General features: G+C 48.1%; 1 protein-coding gene across 1 annotated transcript; it reads right to left on the reverse strand.

Annotated features, from left to right (window-relative positions):
• Nucleotides 1–650: 650 nt before the first annotated feature.
• Nucleotides 651–1533, reverse strand: LOC145362528 (uncharacterized). Its single transcript, XM_080218550.1, has one exon. The coding sequence runs from the start codon at nucleotides 1462–1464 to the stop codon at nucleotides 790–792; it is 675 nt and encodes a 224-aa protein (XP_080074676.1). The 5' UTR covers nucleotides 1465–1533; the 3' UTR covers nucleotides 651–789.
• Nucleotides 1534–17839: the final 16306 nt, after the last annotated feature.

Here is a 17839-nt window from a genome sequence, read left to right on the forward strand (position 1 = left end):
GGAGAGGCTGAATAAACTGGGCTTGTACTCGTTAGAGTTTAGAAGAATGAGAGGAGATCTCATTGAGACGTATAAGATGATGAATGGGATGGATAGGATAGAGGTGGAGAGACTCTTCCCGCTCAAAAAAGACAGTAGGACTAGGGGGCACAGTCTCAAGATAAAAGGGGGGTGGTTTAAAACGGAGTTGAGGAGGAACTTCTTCACTCAAAGGGTGGTGAATCTCTGGAATTCTCTGCCCGTTGAAGTGGTGGAGGCTGCCTCGCTAAATATTTTTAAGACGCGGGTTGATGGGTTTTTGATAGGAGAGGGGATTAAGGGTTATGGGGAGAGGGCGGGAAAGTGGAACTGAGCAGCGACAGATCAGCCATGATCTTATTGAATGGCGGGGCAGGCTCGAAGGGCTGGATGGCCTACTCCTGCTCCTATTTCTTATGTTCTTATGCTGATTAAATATCCCTGACCTTCCTAACACCCTGTCACTCTGATCCTTATGAAATTTAAAACCAGGTATTCACAACAAGACTCAAACAGCATCAGCCCACTGGAGGCAAAAAAAGAACAAAGAACAACACAGCACGGGAAACAGGCCCTTTGGCCCAACGAGCCCACGCCACCATTTCAACATTGTGAGTCCCCCCTTCCACCCATCCAAAGTCATGAGTCCTGCCAGTCCAGCAGAAAGAAACCCTCTGACTCTCTCCATTCACCAACCATGAGAATGAACAAAATGCAGTCCTGGATGTAACTGAGAGCTGAAACAGTAACAGCAGAATCCAACCCCTGGAATCACTCATGAACCTGTTGGTGTCTCAGCAGCTGGGATGAAACTCTGAATCCCTTCCCACACTGAGAGCAGGTGAACGGTCTCTCCCCAGTGTGAATTCGCTGGTGTCTCTGCAGGTGGGATGACTGAGTGAATCCTTCCCCACAATGAGAACAAGTGAACAGTCTCTCCCCAGTGTGAACTCGCTGGTGTCTCTGCAAGTTGGATAACTGGTTGAATCCCTTCCCACACTGAGAGCAGATAAATGGTCTCTCTCCAGTGTGAACTCGCTGGTGTCTCTGCAGGCTGGATGACCAAGTGAATCTCTTCCCACACTGAAAGCAGGTGAACGGCCTCTCCCCAGTGTGAACTCGCTGGTGTGCCTGCAGGTTGGATGACCGAGTGAATCCCTCCCCACACTGAGAGCAGGTAAATGGTCTCTCTCCAGTGTGAACTCGCTGGTGTGCCTGCAGGCTGGATGACCAACTGAATCCCTCCCCACACTGAGAGCAGGTGAACGGCTTCTCCCCAGTGTGAACTCGCTGGTGTGACTGCAGGTGGGGGAACCGAATGAATCCCTTCCCACACTGAGAGCAGGTGAATGGCCTCTCCCCAGTGTGGCTGCGCCGATGAGTATCCAACAGAGAGGGGACACTGTATCTCTTTCCACAGTCCGCACATTTCCATGGTTTATCCATGGTGCAGGTGACCCTGCCTCTCACTTGGGTGGACAATCAGGTGAAGACTCACCCACACACAGAACAGTCTCTCCCTGCTGTGAATGGTGTGATATTTATTCAGGCTGTGTAACTGGTTAAAGCTCTTCACTCAGTGCACGGGAACACTCTCACTTGAATTTGGCAGTGTGTTGGAGTTTTTCCAATCACAGTGATGTTTAAAATCTTTTCAAATCTCCTTCCAGATTCAATGGTTGATGATATTCAGGTTCCAAGGAATATAACTCTGCCAGATCTAGACCTGACATTTGAGATTTCAGCCTGTGATTCCTCTTTCAATATCCTGTAAAACAAGTTGACACAAGTTATCAGTGTCAGTACAGGATCGAAATTCAGAACAGACAATTCTAGTTTCTATGGAAATGTTTTCCTCTCATTCCTCAAAAGCTGTGAATCTCCATCCCACACATTCTCCCTCCATTCTCACTCTGCTGTATCTAATATTCACCCTCCCAATTCTCCTGAAGGTGCTGATTGAGTCTGATTGACAGATCCATGCTCACTGCTTCCTGTCCTGGACACAGAGAGCTGAAAATCTCCATGCAGGCTGCCAGACAGATCTATGCACATATGACTGGACTAAAAATGTGTCGAATGTAAGACTGGATTCACTTTCTTTCCCTTCAGTTGGTGCAAGTCCCCAATTTCCCCGAGAATGAGAAAAGAAATGGAAATGGGGAAACATTGATTTCCTCCCAGATGTTGCACAGAGGAGGAAGTTTTAGTCTGAACTTTATTGGCTGACTTCTGTATTACGACTCTTTCCCAAAGACATTGACATCCTTTGCTCCCTCAGCTTGACACATTTATTAGTCTGGCCAAAAGGATGGTCTCTTTCCTAATGTTCACAATTAAAGGGCTGGTTTCCCTAGGGGATGGCTGACATTTAAGAGAATAATAAATTATTAGAGGACAGAGATATGCCGAGTGTTGTTATATTGTGGATCTGATATATTATTTATGGTTCTGTAACAAAATACATTTATTATTTCTCGTCTTGTAATGAGGCACTGTCGCTCTGCTATACATTTGCACTCAGAGTCATTACAGCACAGAAAGAATCCATTTTATATTTACAGGGTGAGTGGGTGGAGAAACTCAACTCAAAATCCTGCAGTCTCTCCGTGCTGCTTTTTAAATTTCAGTTCAAACCCTGGGCCACACGGGAAGCTGCAGAGATTGGGGAAACTTAACAAAGCAGTTTGTGTCTGTGAGTGTCTTTGAGCTTGCCGGGGTGCCAGGGAGAGAATGTCACTGTCTTCACCTCTCTGTATAAAACAGACACCAAATTACAGGACACTCAATATACATTTAATTATCAAATATCTGTCTGTGTCTCGTTCTCTCTCCCGATTTGTCCCCCTTCTGTCTCTCATTCTCTCTCCCGATTTCTCCCCCTGTCTGTCTCTCGTTCTCTCTCCCGATTTCTCCCCCTGTCTGTCTCTCGTTCTCTCTCCCGATTTCTCCCCCGTCTGTCTCTCATTCTCTCTCCCGATTTGTCCCCCTGTCTGTCTCTCGTTCTCTCTCCCGATTTCTCCCCCTGTCTGTCTCTCATTCTCTCTCCCAATTTCTCTCCCTGTCTGTTTTTCTCTCTCTCTCTCCCTGTGTCTTCTGCAGCAGAAACAGACAGAGACAGGGAGAGAGGAAAAGAGGCAGGGATGGAAACAGCTGTAGGTGTGGGTTAGATGCAGGGGAGAGACACAGGCTGTTAGAGGGAGGGGGGCTTCAGTGAGGGACGGGGTCTCCAGTTTAATTCTGAGGGACCCAGTGGCGGGATTTCACTGTCTCAGCCTCTCTCTGTATAAACATTTCACAAATTAAAAAAAACACTGAACACAGCTGATTGCACCTCGTGGGATCCTGCTGTGCACCACCAGGATTTTTGTTTCAAAAGAATTTGGCTTCAGTTTAAGAGAGTTCCAGCCTTTCTGGAGGTTTGGGATGATGCAGACACACACAAACACACAGTAGTGAGTGAGGAAAGGGTCTCATAGCAGGCGAAAGGGTGGGAGCACTGTGGGGAGGGGGAAGGACTGTGTCCCATCTGATTCAGGTTCACATTGCTGCTGCTGTGGGATCTTGCTATGCACACACTGGGCCTGTGGCCTTTGCCCCGCACTGCAACAGCGACCACACTTTTTATTTTGAAACAAGATCAGGCTCAGGGACCGCAGAGTGGGTTCAAGGAAAAGCCTGGAAAGGGGGTTGGGTAAATTCAAACACTTTAATCTCTGAGGCATCGTAGACTATGGAGCAAGTGCTGGGGAATGGGAGGAGTATAGATTGGGATTGGATGGGCCAGCATTGAGCTGGTGGGCCAAAGGGCCTGTTTCTGTGCTGTGTGATTCCAGATTCTTTTCTCTCTCTCTCACCCTTTTCCCAGGAATTTCTATTTGAATCATAGAATCCTAGAGTGCAGAAAGAGGCCATTCGGCCCATCGAGTCTGCACCAAACACAATCCCACCCAGGCCCTACCCCCATATCCCTACATATTATACCCACTAATCCCTCTAACCTACACATCCCTGGACACTAAGGGGCAATTTTTAGCATAGCCAATCAACCTAACCCGCACATCTTTGGACCGTGGGAGGAAACCGGAGAACCCAGAGGAAACCCACACAGACACGAGGAGAATGTGCAAACTCCACACAGACGGTCCACCTTGTTGTCCAGCGAGGGGCATACATGTGGTGGGTCGTGCGAGGGCTGCTCTTGGATGTTTCGAGAGTGGCCTAGTGCTTCACGTCGTTAGTGTGTGCTTAAACTGGACCAGATGCTGGGCAAGATGACAGCTCAGTGACTATCGCTGTTTGCTGTGCAGATACATGGATTTGGGCCGGTGTCTGTGGGAGTTTGCACATTCTCCCCGTGCTTGCGTGGGTTTTCTCCGGTTTCCTCCCACACCCCAAAGATGTGCTCTTAGGTTGATTGGTGTAACAAATTGTCCCTAAATTAGTCTTCCCTCAATCTGGAGTGCCATAAGCATAGACGTGGGTCATGGGTGGAAGAGGGAACTCACAATGTTAAAATGGCAGCACGGGCTCGTTGGGTCTGTTTCCTGTGCTGTGTTGTTCTTTGACCCAAGCACGGAAATTGAACCCAGGACCCTGGAGCTATGAAGCAGCAGTGCTAACCACTGTGCTGCTGTGCAACCCTATTTGGATGGGAGATGGTATAGATGAGAGATGGGATGGTATAGAATTTCTCTGTCCCTCCAGTGTTTTTGCCGATCCTTGCACCCCTCCCAGACACTCCTATCGATATTTCATCTTTCAACAAAATGTGGGAGAAAACCCCAGTGTGAATTGTTGTCAATTTAATTTGGAAAGAGAGGGAGAGAGAGGTGTGGATCCCATTCCCCACACACGCTCCTGCAGTCCTCACCCACAACATTTATTTAACCTGGCCCTCACCAGGTTGTGTGTGTGTGTGTGTGGGATCTTGCTGTGTACACAGGTGGGTCCGGCTCCCTATTCCTCGCACTGTGACCGTGAGCGGAACTTTAAACAGAAAGCACTGAGGGGGAAGAGAAGGGTTGGGGAGGGGGAAGGAGAGAAGGGTTGGGGAGGGGGACGGAGAGAAGGGTTGGGGAGGGGGAAGGAGAGAAGGGTTGGGGAGGGGGACGGAGAGAAGGGTTGGGGAGGGGGACGGAGAGAAGGGTTGGGGAGGGGGAAGGAGAGAAGGGTTGGGGAGGGGGACGGAGAGAAGGGTTGGGGAGGGGGAAGGAGAGAAGGGTTGGGGAGGGGGACGGAGAGAAGGGTTGGGGAGGGGGATGGAGAAGGGTTGGGGAGGGGGAGGAGAGAAGGGTTGGGGAGGGGGATGGAGAAGGGTTGGGGAGGGGGAAGGAGAGAAGGGTTGGGGAGGGGGACGGAGAGAAGGGTTGGGGAGGGGGACGGAGAGAAGGGTTGGGGAGGGGGACGGAGAGAAGGGTTGGGGAGGGGGAGGAGAGAAGGGTTGGGGAGGGGGATGGAGAAGGGTTGGGGAGGGGGAAGGAGAAGGGTTGGGGAGGGGGAGGAGAGAAGGGTTGGGGAGGGGGAAGGAGAGAAGGGTTGGGGAGGGGGAAGGAGAGAAGGGTTGGGGAGGGGGAAGGAGAGAAGGGTTGGGGAGGGGGACGGAGAGAAGGGTTGGGGAGGGGGACGGAGAGAAGGGTTGGGGAGGGGGAAGGAGAGAAGGGTTGGGGAGGGGAAGGAGAGAAGGGTTGGGGAGGGGGAAGGAGAGAAGGGTTGGGGAGGGGGACGGAGAGAAGGGTTGGGGAGGGGGAAGGAGAGAAGGGTTGGGGAGGGGGACGGAGAGAAGGGTTGGGGAGGGGGAAGGAGAGAAGGGTTGAGGAGGGGGTTGGAGAAGGGTTGGCGAGGGGGAGGGGGTGGAGAGAGATAGAGAAATGGAGGGAGAGCTAAACAGAGAGGGAGTGGAGGGTGTGAGGGTCTCAGGAGTAGCAGGGGGAAAGAGATACAGAGTTTGGGGGGGTGTCCTTCTCCATTGTGGGACTGCCAGTGGGATCTTGCTGTGCAGAATTCATTGTAATTTGACTCATTCATTCATTGATTAAGGGAGGGGGGATGTGATTGGGGAATTATAAATATTGATACAACGCTGCACAATTTTGGAAACCCCCCCCACCCGCCAAAAGGATACAACTCATCATGTAATCTTAATTAAGTGTGTGTGAGATAGTAGGAAGTTACTGGTTTTAGACATAGAATCCCTACAGTGCAGAAGGAGGCCATTCGGCCCATCTAGTCTGTACTGACCACAACCCCCCACCCCCACTCCCAGGCCTTATTCCCGTAATCCTGCACTTTTAACCTGCTGATCCCCCCTGACACTGGGGTCAAATTAACACGGCCAGTCCACTGAACCTGCACATCTTTGGAGTGTGGGAGGAATTGGTGAATTACAGCAGGATCTAACACTCTCTCTATCAGGAACAACTAACAGCTCTTTCATTTAGACTAGCGGGGGGGGGGGGGGGGGGGGGTGACAACCTTATTAAAACAAGGAACAAACTGAATAAACTCCCCAATAGAATGCTGTTCCAATGACCAAACTCACTTGGGAATAATGAAATAAATCATTCCAGAATAGAGTCACCCTCAAATAATATAATACCAGGTGTCTGTTGGAAGTGTGAACTTTCTGCTGCTGTTTCAGTCTGGAATACTTTCTGAGTTGGTTTCTATTTAGAGGGTGATGTGATGAAGCTCTATATATTGCTGCAGGATTCAGTATCAGACTCTCCTTCCTTCAATCTAAAGACGTAGCAATGTCCCTGTCTCCCCGTTATTACCCCCCATCCGGGTTTAAACACCTAGAATTCCCTCCCAGTATTCCTGCAATTTGAGTAGCTCGAGGCTGTCACCAACACTGCAATCTGAATGTAATCGGTTGTGTGTGTGTTTGAGAGCTTGTGTTAAAATCATTGGTCCAATTCAGAACCTGTTTTGCTGCTGGGATTCTGGCTGCTGCTTTGGACACAGATGTTATAAAGTTGTCTTCTGCAGCCTGCTTTCTGCAGTTTAAAATCCCAAAGACACAGGCTTTCGAAAGACTCAATGCTGGGTGGGTTATTTTGATTTTCTCAGCATTTCTTTTCAATACTTACATTGGGCAAACACCAGATTTTTATATGCAACTTCATAACAATATTCGATGGAGGGGGGTGGAACAGAGAGACGGTGGCGAGAGACACGGTGGGGGGGGCGGTGGGGGGAAGAGAGAGAGAGAGACAGGGAGGGGGGGAGAGAGAGAGAGAGAGACGGGAAGAAGTCTGGCGAGAGAGAGGGGAAAATAGGAAGACAGCAAGAGGTGAGGTTTGTGGGGGGTTGCGGTGAGGGGGTGGGAAGAGGCACAGGATCTGGGAGAGGGGCTGTCTCGTGTGGAGAGGGAGAGAGAGGAAGGTGTCTGGTTCCTTTATTTCCCACTCACTTGACCCCAATCCTGACAATATTACTCTGTATCTGGCCTTGTTCAGACTGTGTGTATGTGGGATCTTGCTGTGCACTCATGCTCTGTGTTTCTTCCCAGGGCTCGGTGGAGGAGGGTTGGGGAAAGAGACAGAGGCTCTGGGGGTGGGGGTGTCCTCCTGCGGGGGGGCGGGAGCTGCAGGTGACTGATAGAAGTGGGAATAAGCTCCTGTGTTTATTCACTGGCCTGTCTCAGGAGTAAAGGCCTCTCCCCCCCGGAATGCTTTGATATGTTTTAATAAATTAAATATCGGGACAGTCACGAGGCATTTGAAAGTTCATTTCATTTGAAAATGTTCCCATCTTGTCGGGGTTTAATAATGAGGATGTGAAAATGAATGTTCCCCCTACCCCTCCCTCAGTGAGATTGTGAATGTCAGCAAGTCCTGGGATCTTGCTGTGCCTTTTATTTACAATCAGCTTTTTTGTTTTGTGTTTAACCAAATTTCACTTCATTTTCTCTTTCTCTCTTCCAAGGAGAATACTTTAGGAAACTTTGACGATGCAGAGAGCGAATAGTTTTGCCGTGAGGAATCCTCGGACAAGAGCTATAACCAGAGAGAAAAATATTAATAAAAATCCCTGTGTCTTTGTCGTTCATTTTTATACACAGATAGACTGGTGGGGCTTTTACACTGAGGGTTAGTGGTCTGTGTGTCAGGGGGAGGGGGGGGTTATTCCGAGTGATCCCTGCTCCAATGTAATCCCACAGATTCCAATCCCTCTCCCTGAAGCTCTGTCTGTGTAACTCCCCCATCCTCAGAACTGTTTCTCCACATCTTTCCAATCCCTGTCTCTCCCCATCCTTTCCACCTCAGCCTCTCTCAATGGCAGCATCTTTCCCTTTTTCTCTCATTCTATCTTTCTCTTCCTGAAACTTCATCAGTCTGTCTTCCCAAAGCTCCCCTTTCTATTCATCTCCACATCTCGCTTTGTATCTCAGCCTCTCTGCTCATCTCTCCCTCTCCGTGGGTCATTTTATCTCAATCACAGCAGCCCCTTCTCCATCTCTCTGTCCCTTTCTATCTATCTCTGTTGCCCTTTGACTCATTCTGTCTGAATTACAGTAACATCCTGTCTCCATCCCTATATCTTTTCACAGTAACTTCACTGAAATGTTAATGTGAGCCTACTTGTGACTAACAAGTAAAATTTTAACTGCTTCTTTCTGTCTCTAGCTATCTGCTTCCCTCTCTCGACCTCTCCCTGATTCCCACCCTCTGAATCATTGCTGCTGTGGACATTCTCCCCATCTCCATATCTGTCTCTTACCTCTCTCTGTCTGTGAATCATTCTGTCTGAATTACAGCAGCATCCTCCCGATCTCCATCTCTCTGCTTCTCTCTCTCGTGACAGGCCAGATCAGAGGTTCACTGTTTTCAAGCAGCGAGGGCCCAGGAACACAGTGAGGGGAATGGCAAAAAAAAACTACTGAAAGGGGGAGTTTGTAATACACAGGTAATTAGATAGAGGGGAGGGGTGTGGGGTCTGTTGTACAAGAGGGGGGAATATTATAACACAGGCTGCCCAGAGTCAGAGGTTATTACAGAAAGGGGGCAATGGAGGAGAGGGGACGGGGATATTATAACAGTGTCAGGGCAATTCATCATTCCAGCATTTTAAATGGGCAGAGTTTCCACATTCAACTCAACCAGGAGCTGTTTACAGGGGGAGTGGAGGGGGATTGATGTGTGGGGAGGGGGAGGGGGAGGGGGATTCTGTCTAGGGGCTGTTCACAGGGAGGGAGTGGGGGTTTGCTGGAGGGAGGGGAGAAACTTAGAGGGATATTCAGCAGGACACTTTGAGGGATTGGGCACTGAGGGGATTGAAGAGGGTTTGGGCTGTGGGGTGGTACAGGACTGAGAGGGATTTGGAGGGGGATTGAAGAGGGTTTGCACAGTTGGGGGGTATGGCACTGAGAGGAATGGATTCAGTGGCTGGGAGATTTAGAGGGATTGCGGAGATGACGATAGATTCAGCTGGAGTGGGAGGGGGAAATTGAGAGGGATTAAAGAGGAGAGTGGAGAGGGATGTGGGGAGAGACTCAGAGGGATTGTGGTGGGGAATTCGAGGGATTCAGGGAGATTTAAGGGAGGGTCTCATGGATTTAGAGATTCAGCAGTGGGCACTGAGAGGGTGGGAATCAGGGAGAATTGAGAGGATTCAGGAAAGGGAGACAGAGGGGGGGTTTTCTCAGGGTCTGACGGATACAGGAGGGATGGGGGGTGGATTTAAGAGGATTCAGCAGTGGGGGGGGAGGGAATTAAATGGTTTGGGGCTCAGTGATCAAAGGGGGTGGGATTTGAGAAGGAGCAGGATATGGGGGCAGAGGGATGTGGTGAGGGGGGCCAATCCAGGGAGATATTCAAGGGGATTCCAGAGGAATCTCAGGGGCTTAGAACTGAGAGCATGTCTGGGTGGGAGAGAGAGAGTTAGCGCAGGAGGGTGAATGTCAGGGTGGAGGGAAAGGGATTGAGGCCGGATGGGATTTTTAGCAGTTTGAGAAGGGGGATTCAGAGAGGGACTTGGGGGGTGGGGATTGCTTCAGGGTTAGAATTGGGGGCACATCAAAGGATTCGAGGGGAGAGGTGACTCAGATTTGGAGCTGGGGAGGACTTGAGGGATTTGAGTTTGGGGGCTTAGGAGGGACTGGAGGTGGGGGAGTCATAGGGCGTCTTTAAGGGGTGGTTAAGGAATTGGGACGGGACCTTGGGGGATTCAGAGGGGCTTAGAGGGCTTTGGCAGTGGGTTCTGAGAGATTTGTGGGGGGGGTGGGCTTAGAGTCAGATTGAAGGTGGGCAGATGAGACAGGGCACCGGTGAGGGAATAGAGAGGGATTCAGGATAGGAGAAGGATAGGCTTTGAGGGATTTGGTGGGGGAAGGGGCTGAGGGAACCACTGGGATTCACAAGGGAAGTGGGAATAGAGGGACTGGGAGGAGGGGAGTGTGCTTAGGGATCTAGTGGGGGGAGGGGGTGGAAAAGAGAGCAGGGCAGGGAAAAAAAGTCCGGGGGGAGAAAAAAAGTGTCCAGGGAAAAAAAAGATAGCGAGAGAAAGCAAAAAGATAGCTAGAGAGCGACAGAAAAATAGAGAGCAGATAGAGAAAGAAAGATTGAGAGGAGGCTGCAAACAGAGAAAAGCAGGGCTGGGGCGGGAAAGGGGTGCAGACACAAAGTGAAGAGGTTCATACTCACCATCGCTCATGTTTTCCCCTCGGTGATCTCTCCAACTCCTTCCATCCCCTCTCCCATGGTGGGGGAGACAGATCCTGGGCCAGGGGCTTTGTGCTGGGTAAAGGGGAGGGCGGTTAAAATATCAGAGCTGGAACTCCATGACTCACTCACAGAGTTTACCTGCTACCAACCCACGTGTAGAGAGAGAGAAAACAATGCATACCCTGCCTTTTTATATCCTCACTGAGTCACACACAAACTGTCCACACCTCCCCAATCAAACCCCATCCAACCACATCTCCTACACCTCACCTGGACACACCTCCTCCAAGTATGGCCCAGTCCAAAACCAACCTGTCTCTGAGTGTGTGGGGGGTGTTGTGTGGGTTAGTGAGCACCAGGCAAATGGTTTATCCCAAGGCTCGCTCGCTGTCTCTCTCCCCCAGCCCCCTCCCGCCCCCATCCCAGCTTCACATTACCAGCACCTGGAGCTGAGAGAAAAATGGGTCAAATTAACTCGCAGCCCTGTATTGCCAGGCTGAGAGAGACAGAGGCCGGTCTAAATGTAGATCATACAACTTGTTCATCCAAGACTCCATCGGCTACAGGTTTGCACCCTTTGCTGGTTCTTGCAAAGCTCCCTTCTTCTTAAGTTGCCTGAAGAAATGTCTTGCAAAGTTCTTTGTTGTTGCATTTACAATGCAATCTGTCTGTTGTTGTCTGTCTGGGTGTTTACATGTGTCTGCCTTGTGCTTAATGTTCAATGACTCACCAGAAATCAGAACTGCAAAAAAAACACTCAGACATTTTTTTAAGAACAGAAGCACTGGCTGGGGGAGGGGAGGGAGAGAATGAGAGTGAAGTTTCTGTCTCATAAATGCTGCAAACCAGCAGCTTTGAAGAGAGACAGAAGCCGGATTTTAAACTCTCTGGGAACTGTGCCCAGGGACACACACACATCTGTAACATATCACTGTGTAATTCAACAATTAATCCAGTTCTCCTGGATTCCTGCTCTGTAATATATCACTGTGTAATCCAACAATTAATCCAGTTCTCCTGGATTACTGCTCTGTAATATATCACTGTGTAATCCAACAATTAATCCAGTTCTCCTGGATTCCTGCTCTGTAATATATCACTGTGTAATCCAACAATTAATCCAGTTCTCCTGGATTACTGCTCTGTAACATATCACTGTGTAATCCAACAATTAATCCAGTTCTCCTGGATTCCTGCTCTGTAACATATCACTGTGTAATCCAACAATTAATCCAGTTCTCCTGGATTCCTGCTCTGTAATATATCACTGTGTAATCCAACAATTAATCCAGTTCTCCTGGATTACTGCTCTGTAACATATCACTGTGTAATCCAACAATTAAACCAGTTCTCCTGAATTTCTGCTCTGTAATATATCACTGTGTAATCCAACAATTAATCCAGTTCTCCTGGATTCCTGCTCTGTAACATGTCTCTGTGTAATCCAACAATAAATCCAGTTCTCCTGCATTTCTGCTCTGTAACATATCACTGTGTAATCCAACAAGTAATCCAGTTCTCCTGGATTCCTGCTCTGTAACATATCACTGTGTAATCCAACAAGTAATCCAGTTCTCCTGGATTTCTGCTCTGTAATATATCACTGGATAATCCAACAATTAATCCAGTTCTCCTGGATTCCTGCTCGGTAATATGTCACTGTATAATCCAACAATTAATCCAGTTCTCCTGGATTTCGGCTCTGTAACATATCACTGTATAATCCAACAAGTAATCCAGTTCTCCTGGATTCCTGCTCTGTAACATATCACTGTATAATCCAACAAGTAATCCAGTTCTCCTGGATTCCTGCTGTGTAACATATCACTGTATAATCCAACAATTAATCCAGTTCTCCTGGATTTCTGCTCTATAACATGGAATGGAACCCGCTTCTGCTGCGGAGAACACACAAGTCTGACAACACCAGGTTTAAGTCCGATTTATTTGACAGTAAACTTGGCTTTCACGACACACGACAGCGCAGAGTTGCTGAGCAGAGACTGATAGCCAAGTCCACACACATGAGGATGGCCCCAAAAGGGATCTTAGGTTCATGTCGCACTATCTGTAACCCCCATGACTTGCCTGAACTTGTAAAATCTCATTAACTGTCCTGTCTAGACTCTTCTGCCTGTGCCTGATGCTATTTCCACTCACATTGTCTGCATCTTTAAGACTTGAATAGCAGGTTTGTTGTAAAGACTCGCATTCTAATCAGTATTCTGTAAACTGTGTGTGCCTTTTATATGCTCTGTTTGAGACCAGAACTCTTCACTCACCTGACGAAGGGGCAAACCCTGAAAGCTTATGGGTTTACTATCAAATAAACTGGTTGGACTTTAACCTGGTGTTCTGAGACTTCTTACTGTGTTTAACCCAGTCCAATGCTGGTATCTCCACACCATGACACAAGCACATTCACAGACATACAAACACACTCAACAAAAGGCAGACACACACATATGATTTCAAGAAGAAATTAGATATAGCTCTTGGTGCTAAAGGGATCGAGGGATATGGGAGAGGGGGGGATCGGGATATTGAATTTGATGATCAGCGATGATCAAAATGAATGGTGGAGCAGGCTCAAAGGGCTGAATGGCCTCCTCTAGTTTCTATAATCTCACACTAACTCGCACACATACACTATCTCAGACACTCTCACAAACACAGAGACAAACTGAGCCCACAAAGGATCGATATCAATTTCAGTCCAAATAATCTGCTGGGCACTAAAATAATAACAGAAGCAGATCTGAAGCTGGGTGTGTGGATTTTATTGTGAAAAGGGAAAACATATCAATATATAAGAACATAAGAACATAAGAAATAGGAGCAGGAGTAGGCCATCTAGCCCTTCGAGCCTGCCCCGCCATTCAATAAGATCATGGCTGATCTGTTGTGGCTCAGTTCCACTTTCCCGCCCTCTCCCCATAACCCTTAATCCCCTCTCTTATCAAGAACCCATCAACCCGCTTCTTAAAAATATTTAGCGAGGCAGCCTCCACCACTTCAACGGGCAGAGAATTCCAGAGATTCACCACCCTTTGAGTGAAGAAGTTCCTCCTCAACTCCGTTCTAAACCGCCTCCCCTTTATCTTGAGGCTGTGCCCCCTAGTCCTACTGTCTTTTTTGAGCGGGAAGAGTCTCTCCACCTCTATCCTATCCATCCCATTCATCATCTTATACGTCTCAATGAGATCTCCCCTCATTCTTCTAAACTCTAACGAGTACAAGCCTAGTTTATTCAGCCTCTCCTCATAGCTCAATCCCCTCAACTCCGGTATCAGCCTAGTAAACCTCCTCTGCACTCCCTCCAGGGCCAAAATATCCTTGCGCAGGTGCGGCGCCCAAAACTGCACACAGTACTCCAGCTGTGGCCTCACCAATGCCCTATACAGCTGCAGCAAGACCTCCCTACTTTTATATTCAATCCCCCTCGCTATGAAGGCCAGCATCCCATTCGCCTTCCTGACCACCTGCTGCACCTGCAAGCTGGGTTTTTGCGACTCATGCACAAGGACCCCGAGGTCCCTCTGCACCGTCACCTGCTGCAGTTTTTCGCCACGTAAGTAATAATCCTTCCTACCATTATTCCTACCAAAGTGGACCACCTCACACTTGCCAACATTAAATTCCATTTGCCATTTCCTGGCCCATTCGCCCAGCCTATCTAGATCCTTCTGCAGACTCTCCACACCCTCCGCACAATTTGCCTTTCCCCCAATCTTGGTGTCATCAGCAAATTTCGACACCATACACTCGGTTCCCTCCTCCAGATCATCTATGTAAATGGTAAATCATAGCTCCTGGCGGGAATGGAATTGATGATTTGTCTGCTGTCTATGATTGAATAAATATTAAACTGGAGAGATTATAAAGTTTGAATTGTAATATCTAATGGTGTAAAGTATCTGGAAGCTGAGTGGATGTAATAAAGGCTGGAATGAGGGTGAAACTGCTGCGCTGAGTGAATGATTCTTGTTGTAGGGAGGGATGGGAGGAGGGAGAGAGGGATGGATGGTGAGAGGAAGGGAGAGTGAGATGGATGGACGGAGAGAGGGACGAATGGGGGTTAATACGAGAAGCTGAAGTTTACATTTGAAGAGGTTCCCAGTGTCCCTGAGCAGCCGAACTGGGGAAGCTTTAGTGCAGGCTGTGCTGCTGCTGTTTCCCCTCCAGGCCACCAGGGGTCGCTGTAAGCCTCCCAACTGCTGCTCCTCCCACTTGGCCACTCCGGCCTGTCCAGTGCCACTCACTGGAGCCCTGGGCCATTCTTGCCATCCTGCCAGGTCACAGATACTGAGGACAACAGGAAAGTTTATTTATGAGTCACAAGTCGGCTGACATTCACACTGTAATGAAGTTACTGTGAAAATCCCCTAATCGCCATACTTGTTTGAGTACACCGGGAAAATTTAGCATGACTACTGTACCTGACCAGCACATCTTTTGGACTGCAGGAGGAAACCAAAGCACCCAGAGGAAACACACGCAGACACAGGGAGAATGTGCAGACACAGACAATGACCCAAGCCAGGGATTGAACCCATGTCTCTGGCGCTGTGAGGCAGCAATGCTAACCACTGTACCACCATAGCATCCAGTGCCCTAAGGTTAAGTTTCTTCTTCAAACCTAAGAAGCTTCAGTACCACATCAGGGTGGGGAAAGTGAAGACCATTGGTTCAAGATGTCAATAGTTAGTTAATATTCCAATTTATTTGCTTTATTCTTTCAAGCTGAGGTTTACAAAGAAAATTCCAGTTTATAAAAGTGATTAAATAAGCAATGACCCACCACATAGCCAGTAGTTCAGAACTTATCCCTTCGGCAAGTTCTTGGCTCCTTGTCTGCTGATGTGTCATCCAGCGTTGTCTACTGATGTGTTTTCCTGGCAGTTTTTGTCAGTGGAAGGCTGCCATTAGTATGCACATTTGGGCAGGGTGAGGAGGCAGCTCCAACACCGACCTCAGCTGAAATGGGAATTGAACTCACACTTTTGGTGTTATTCTGAACCATACATTAGCTCACACGCCAACAATGCTGCAGCAATTGCAAAGGGGTTGCACAAGGTTCCAGAATTCGAAGAGAGGGTTGTGGAGATGAAGGAACGGTCTGCAAGACATGGGATATTTTGGATTACCTCAAATTGGCAGAACGTGGGAGCCCAATCAAGAATGTGTTGGACTTATCAAGTCTGGCGGTAACGTGTGGACGTGGGATTCAGCAGCAGTTGAAGGGCTGCACGATGGAACAGTGGTGAGCACTGCTGCCTGACGGTGCTAGGGACCTGGGTATGGTTCCAACCTTGGGTTTGTGTGTGGAGTTTGCTTGTTCTCCCCATGTCTGTGTGAGTTTGCTCCAGTTTCCTGCTACAGTCTAAAGATGTGCAAGTTAAGAAGATTGGCTGTGTTAAATTGTCCCTTAGCAGCCAAAGAAATGTAGGTTAGGGGGATTAGCAGGGTAAATGTGTGAGGGTACAGGGCCCATCAACTCTACACCAACTCTCCAACAGAGCATCTTACCCAGGCCCTCATATTTACCCCACTATTCCACTGTGTTACTTATTAAATACAACAGGGAACAGAGTCTGAGGTTATAAATAGGTGGGTTTACTCCAATAGTAATTCTTTCAACACCTGACAAGTTTACAGCTATGAACATCCCGCCTATCAAATAGCTCCAGCCTACAGATGAGATTACCAACATTCAGAGCTTCCAAATCTTTATCCTGAAGTTACGAAACAGACTTTAGTCATCAGCCTGCTGATACATCAGCACATTCACACAGGGGTGGATTGGATGTGATCTGTTTATTGTTCAATACAGTTTCTGAGTGATTTAAATTTCAAATAAGATATGCAGGTGTGAAAATTTATTGACACATGAATGAGAGATGCCGTGGGGCATTCTCCAAGTCCAACAGGGTTGATTTACATCAGAAAAACTCCAACTATCTATAAACATAATTCAGTTGGGATGCAGCAGCAATAACAGCAGAATCACACCCCTGTGATCACTGGTGAATTCGCTGGTGTCTCACCAAGTTGTGTGACTGGGTGAATCTCTTTACACACATTGAACAAGTGACTGGTTTCTCCTCACTGTGAACTTGTTAATGTCTCAGCAGAATGGATGACCGGGTGAATCCTTTCCCACACTCAGTGCAGGTGAACGGTCTCTCCTCAGAGTGATTTCCCTGGTGTGTGAGTAGAAGTTTTCTTATTTTAAAGCTCTTCTCACAGTCAGAACATGTGAATGGTCTCTCATTTGTGTGAACAAGTTGGTGTGAAGTGAGAAAGGATAAACAAGTGAATTCCTTCCCGCACACAGAGCAGGTGAACAGTCTCTCCCCAGTGTGAATTCGCTGGTGTACAGTGAGGTCGCCTGATCGCCTGAAGCCAGTCCCGCAGTGAGAACACGTGAATGGTCTCATGTCAAAGTGAACATGTTGTGACTGCGCTTGTGTCTTGACAGGCCAGACGATCGTTTGAAGTCTTGTCCACACACAGAACACATGTACGGTTTGTCCCCACTGTGAACGGTACTTTTCTCTTCCATGTTCAAAGGCCGATGATTATTTAGATCCTGACGAATCGAGGCACTCTGTAAGATTTTGATGTGATCCTTGATTTACAATTGTCTGTAATTCCTCACCTTCTAATCCCTTGAAAAATGATGTAAAAACACAAAGGAGGAAACATGAGAGACAAGCCATAAATACACAAAGGCAAGATGTGAAATTGAGCTGAATGAATCTGATAAATTGTGGGATTGGGAATCAGAAAAGGGATATGAAAACTGCTGGATTGTCATAAAGCTTCAAACTGTTCACCAGTGCACTGAGGGAAAGGAACCCTTCACCCCTTCAGAGCCCACAACAAGAATCCAGCTTTTATGCATGAAGAGGGAGAGGTCAGAGAGGAAGGTGACGGAAAGAGATTTTATACATCAGCAACTCAACCAGGATTTTGGCAGAATTGCCAAAACGCACAGTCTTTCCCACCAGGAAGTACCACAGCAGCTGAGACATGGGAAAATCACGCAACTCCGTGACTTAGACAAATATCACTATTCCTCCAATGAGACTGGGTTAAAATCCTAATACTGTTGCATTGTGGGAGCACCTTTACTACATGGACTACAGAGG

This window comes from Carcharhinus amblyrhynchos, unplaced genomic scaffold (assembly GCF_965287045.1).
Source record: "Carcharhinus amblyrhynchos unplaced genomic scaffold, sCarAmb.v2.hapA scaffold_38, whole genome shotgun sequence".
NCBI lineage: Eukaryota > Metazoa > Chordata > Chondrichthyes > Carcharhiniformes > Carcharhinidae > Carcharhinus > Carcharhinus amblyrhynchos.

Coding starts and splice junctions, on each gene's coding strand:
- LOC145362528 (XM_080218550.1), bottom strand. CDS start 1,464: ATGGATAAACCATGGAAATGTGCGGACTGTGGAAAGAGATACAGTGTC.